This window comes from Cetorhinus maximus, chromosome 11, assembly GCF_964194155.1.
Source record: "Cetorhinus maximus chromosome 11, sCetMax3.hap1.1, whole genome shotgun sequence".
NCBI lineage: Eukaryota > Metazoa > Chordata > Chondrichthyes > Lamniformes > Cetorhinidae > Cetorhinus > Cetorhinus maximus.
This window is the reverse complement of record NC_135889.1, coordinates 30,519,504-30,525,503: the sequence shown is the minus strand read 5'-3', so window position 1 is coordinate 30,525,503 and position 6,000 is coordinate 30,519,504. Positions and strand designations below refer to the sequence as shown.

Here is a 6,000-nt window from a genome sequence, read left to right as displayed (position 1 = left end):
GGGTGAAAAGTGAGGACAAGGGGGACCCTATCATGGTTCTGGGAGGGAGGGGAAGGTGTGAGGTCAGAGGCGCGGGAGATGGGTCGGACACGGTTGAGGGCCCTGTCAGCCACTGTGGGTAGGAAACCTCGGTCAAGGAAGAAGGAAGACATGTCAGAAGCATTGTTTTGGAAGTGGCATCATCGGAACAGGTGCGACGGAGGCAAAGGAACTGAGAGAATGGGATGGAGTCCTTACAGGAAGCAAGGTGTGAGGAGTTGTAGTCGAGGTATCTGTAGGAGTTGGTGGGCTTGTAATGGATATTGGTGAACAGTCTATCACCAGAAATTGAGACAGAGAGGTCAAGGAAGGGAAGGGAAGTGTCAGTGATGGACCATGTGAAAATGATGGATAGTGGAAATTGGAAGCAAAATTAATAAATTTTTCCAGGTCCAGACGAGAGCATGAAATTCTGACCCGGGGTGGCTACGCTTCAGAAGCTAGCTATGCCTGTGTTGAACTGGGAGTCAATAACTGTCGACCAGTTGGAAGATATTTGAAGGGAAAACCTTGCCAGCAGTAAGCAGAAGGCCTAAAAAATCTCAACCCTTATATGAAAATCTTTGGAGCAGCGCTCCAAACAAGTAATTAATCTTCCAAATTTTGATAGGTATCTGACTGAGCTTTGGGAGTGTAAGTCAAATAAATGTAAAAGGAAATTTGAGTTAAGTTCAGTTTAGAAAATAATTAACTGTGTTCGTTGCACTTTTAATATCTTTAATATAATTGACCAATTAACTTAGCGTAGTTATGAATATTCATGTTTTTGATTTTTGTTTAGTAAAATTCTTTTCATTTAAACCATGAACATTGTGGCTTCATTCTTTTAATAAATATCTGGGTATTGCTGAAAGAAGATATTTTGTTGAAGCTTTTCATCTTGCACTAGTCAGGACAATCTTGCGATTGTCCTGATGTCACGACTCACTGGGGAGAGTGCACTGCAATATCAAGCCTCCCCGAGCTGCAACAAATGTCAAAAAGGTTTGATCAACCCACCTAATTGTTTAATTTAGGTTAACAGAGTATGAGCACCAAGTTTGTAAACTTAATAAGTAAATAACTGTTTATTGAACAAACTGTTGTTGACCAGTGGCAAAAGAAAGAAATATGAACTGCTAATTTCTAACTCTATAACCTAACCTCTACCCCTTATTAAATCCCTATACACACACATACAAGACACATAATACACACAAAAACATGGATTTTAAGGGTGGGATAAAACAATTCAGTAGCACCCAATTCTTGAGTACAGGAATTGATGGGTTGATTTTCATTGATGTCTTCCAAATTCCTTTCAGTTTTTGTTGATGACACGAGGTGGTCTTCCAGCACTTTCAGTATTTAGCTCACTGGTTGAGCACTTGCCTTTTAATGTCCCTAACAGTGATTTTCCTTTACCCCTTGACAGGGGTTTTCAGAGAGAGAGAGCAGGTTATAGAGACATGAGAAGAAAAAAACAGCTAGCTATTATTGTGGAATTACTGGAATCTTCCATACACAGAATTAAGAGGATTTAGGTCTTGTTCCTTTCAGGCTAGGAGCTATTCAGCTGCCCTGCTTCTCACACAAAACCGTGATCACCGGTCAGGAGCCAATTAAAATGCTGTTGTCAGGCAGCTCCCCTGGTCCAGGACTCCTTTCTGGCAGCATCCTGTCTTTCATGGCACATTCTGTTCTAGGACTGTAACATTATATATATCTCTTATCCTGTTCCAGTGGAAATGTCTTTCAAACTGCAGCCATTATAATTCTAAGCCACAGTCCAACAGAAAATAAAAAGATATGTTCTTTACAACAGTCCAACAGAAATAAAAAGGTATGTTCCTTACATGCCTCCACCCTTAAAAGAGATGAAACGCCATTTCAAAAATATGTTTCAATGTTTCATCACAAGGTATGTGACACATGGACAACTAAACACGAGAATCACTTTTGTTGTGGTATTTTTGACAAACAAACCACAGGAGGCTCGGGTACAGGTACAAAGTAGCTTGAGATAGCACTCTCCTTGCAATTGCTCGAATAAATGATTGTAACCTGTACCACAACACTTTCATTCATCCTTCCTCCTCCTTATACAATCTTCAGTATTTCTTACCTCTTTAATTTATTTTAGTATTTTACATCCAGGACAACACATCCATGATCGCATTACATTTGCTAGCAATGTGAACAATCTTTACATTGAATGGTTAAAAAAATAGACTCCATCTAAACAGTCTCGCATTTCAAGTTTAAACTTTTCAATGAACGCCAGTAGATTATGGTCAGTGTAGATTAGTGTTTCTTTGTTATCATGTCTGTTATGACACAGCAGATGGTAAATGCCAAGCTGTTCAAATCCCAGAGGGAAACTTGAAACAACTGTCACAACTAATTTTAAATTTGTATAAATTTTGAGGTGTGTGCCTTGAATTCAGTAGTAATAAGACCAGCAAGTCTTATAGGTTTTTATAAAATTAGATTTAACTTATTTATTAATAAGAGAAATGATTTTAAATACATACATAGATATACACATTACTGCTATGATAACTTATAAATCCCCTAATTAACCTAACTCCCAGTTATACTTTCATTAAGGTAACAGTAAGACGCATAGGTTTTGAAAGACCCAGGCAAAAAAAAAATGATACCCTGAACAAGTCGACTTCCAAGTGAGTTTTCTTAACTTTAGACCTTTGAAGACAGCAGCTTGAGGCATAAATGCTGAAGGCTTTTTCACACACTTGTAAGATCTTAAAAATGCCTTCCCTTACATAGAGCCCTTGCTCCTTCTTTATACATATCTTCCTCTTTGAATGCAAACACCCATTATTTTACTATATCTTTGGACTTTATCTCCCTGATAATAAAACCCTCTCATAGCACTAGGTTTTACCAGTAATCTTTGGGGAAAATAAACACACTTTTTCTAAACTTCACCTGGCTAGGTGACAGATTTCATCCCTCCTTCGAAAACAATCTAGTCCGGTTAATTTCAAAACGCAAAAGTTCCCTTGACACCCATGCTTCTAAACTTCCCCATGTTTATACAATTAATATTTCAAACCTAACCCCTCTTCTTAGATCAAAGCACCCAGTCTAATTCAATTAAGTCTTACACACATACACACACACACACGTAGACACATAGACACATCCCACTATTACTCTATTTTACAATAATTTCCAATAATATTATGAGAACTATTATATCTTCTTGACAGTGTAGGACATAAACTTCAAAGTGTTGAAGCAACAACAACAATGCTAGAGCTTATCTTTCTACTGTACAGTACTTCCTCTGATATTGATTTAGTTTCTTGAAAAAGTACCCCACCGGTTTCTCTATCGCTAATTCATCATCTTGTAATAAGATTGCATCTACCCCCAAGTTACTAGCATTAACTGTGATTTTAGGAGGTTTGATAAATTCAGGGGCGGTCAACACTGGTTCACTTATCAAGGTCACCCTCAGCCTTTCAAAGACTGCCCGGCACTCTGCTGACCATACCACTTTAGCCTGTTTTTTTTAACAAATTGGTGAAAGGTACAGCTATTGTGCTGAAGTCAGCTGGAGGCAGTGGCATAGTGATACTGTCACTATAGTGGTATTGTCACTGGACTGGTATTCCAGAGATCCAGGGAATGCTCTGGGGACCTGGGTTTGAATCCCACCATGGTAGATGGTGAAATTTCAATTCAATAAAAAAATCTAGAATTAAAAGCCTGATGATGATTATGAAACCATTGTCGATTGTCATAAAAACCCATCAGGTTCACTAATATACTTTAGAGAAGGAAATCTGCTGTCCTCACCTGGTCTGACCGACATGTGAGTCCAAACCCATAGCAATGTGGTTGACTCTTAAATGCCCTCTGAACAAGGGCATTTAGGGATGGGCAATAAATGCTGACCTAGCCAGCGATGCCCACATCCCCCGAACAAATAAATTTTAAAAAAGGCACAAATTTCCTGAGTAACCTTATTAGGTCTTTCCTTGGTCCTTCCTCTAAATATGAGAACACAGTGTCTCACTGTCCCACTATTTTCGTATTGGCTTGTCAAATTGTAGGAGCTTCGCTTTGGGTACTATCTACTTCTACTTTGCCCTTATTGTCTCTGTCATCCTCCACTACTCCTACCACCTGGTACACTTGCTCTGTCTTATCATCTTCTCTGCGGTGATGTTGCTTCAACATGTTTATGTGACATAACCGTTTCTTCTTCCTACACTCAGGAGTATCTATCAGATAAGTCACTTTACCAACTCTCCTAACTATCTTATAGGGGCCACTGAATTTCATTTTCAGGGGTTCACCCTGCAAAGGTAATAATACCAATAGTTCATCTCCTGCTTGGAACGTTCTAGTTGTAGCAAGTTTGTCTGCCAATTCTTTCATTTTGGCTTGGGAAATTTTTAAGTGTTCTGTGCTATCCTACATGCCCCTGTGAGTCTTTCTAGAAACATGGACACGTAATCCAACATAGAGGATGTTTTTCTGCTTTAGGGACTTTTCCGTAATTACCTTTAATGGACCTCCTATTTCATGACCATAGATCAATTTGAATGGACTAAATCCAGTAGATTCATTTGGAGAATCTCTGGTAGCAAATAATGAGAAATCTAATCCTTTGTCCCAATCCTTTTGGTATTCATGGAAATAGGGCTTAATCATGGTTTTGATAGGCGGTAGACTTTAGTTGTTTGATATAATTGCTGGCTATGTCCTGGAAAATTTTAGACATGGGGGAGAATTTTCTCCCCGACGGGGGGAGTTGTGCGGTCGGGCGCAAAGCTGATCTAGGCAGCGCTATTTTACGTGGGTGGGCCAATTAAGGCATGCCCAGAAGCGGGCAGTAGGAGTTGGCTGAGTCGGGGAGTACGCTTTTTCGCACATGCGCGTGAAAGAGCGCAGGAATCTCCCTGAGGTACAGAGGTGCCTCAGGGAGATTAGTTTCACATATAAAACATTGAATAAAGGGAGAGAAAAATTTTAAGGACATGTCCCCTCACGTGAAACGTCACATGAGCTGGGACATGTCCATTAATGTTAATAAAAAATTTTCAACACTTTAAAAACGTCATGAAACCTCATCCCACCCATGGATGAGGTTCCATGAAAAATGCAAAGGTCGCCGAGGCTCTTCGCCCGCCTGCCAACCTTAAGGTTGAGCGGGCAGTTCAGGTCAATGATTTAATTGATTGTTAAATGGCCTTAATAGGCCTTTGATAGTTTGGTGGGCGCGCAGCCAACTCGGCTGCGCGCCCGCCAAACTGAAAATCTGAATGATGCGCGGTGATGTCGGGACACACGCCCAACATCACCCGTGTCTCTTTATGCCTCGGCAAGCAGGCCCCACCCCCACTCACCGAGCCGAAGATTCTACCCATGAAGTTAGAACCTTGGTCAGATTGTATTTCAATTGGTAGGTCATAATGAGTGAAAAACTGAGTTAATTTCTCCACTACCACCTTAGCTGTAATTGTTCTTAAAGGAATAGCATCTGAAATCAGATTGTCATATCCATGATTGTAAGAATATACTGATGTCCTGCTTTCATTTTGGGTAATGTTCCTACACAATCTACTAATACCCAACTGAATGATTCTTCAAAAACTGGCATGGGTATTAAAGGTGCTGGTTTGATTACTTGTTGAGGTTTACCTATGACCTGACATGTATGACACGTTTTACAAAGTTGCACTACATCCTTATGAAGTCTTGGCCAGGTAAAATAACTGTTTATCAATGCTTGGGTTTTCCATGTTCCTACGTGTCCATATGAATTTCACGTGCTACTCGCAATATCTCCTTACAATATTTGGGTGGTACCGCTATCTGATGAACAACAATCCATTCCTCATCCTCAGGTCTGTAAGGGTGTCTCCACTTCTTCATCAGAATTGCATTTTTAATGTAATAGCACCCCGGAACTCCTTCCACCTCAGCTTCAGTGTGAGCTGACTG

At 40.1% G+C, this 6,000-nt stretch overlaps 1 protein-coding gene across 1 annotated transcript in view; it reads right to left on the bottom strand.

Annotated features, from left to right (window-relative positions):
- Positions 1-952: 952 nt before the first annotated feature.
- Positions 953-6,000, bottom strand: part of LOC144686262 (parathyroid hormone 2 receptor-like) — a 241,849-nt gene continuing 236,801 nt past the window's right edge. Inside the window, exon 13 of the mRNA XM_078551351.1 lies at positions 953-1,003. Within this exon, the coding sequence (XP_078407477.1) occupies positions 989-1,003 (15 nt within the window). The 3' untranslated portion in view covers positions 953-988. The remainder of the gene's footprint in view (positions 1,004-6,000) is intronic.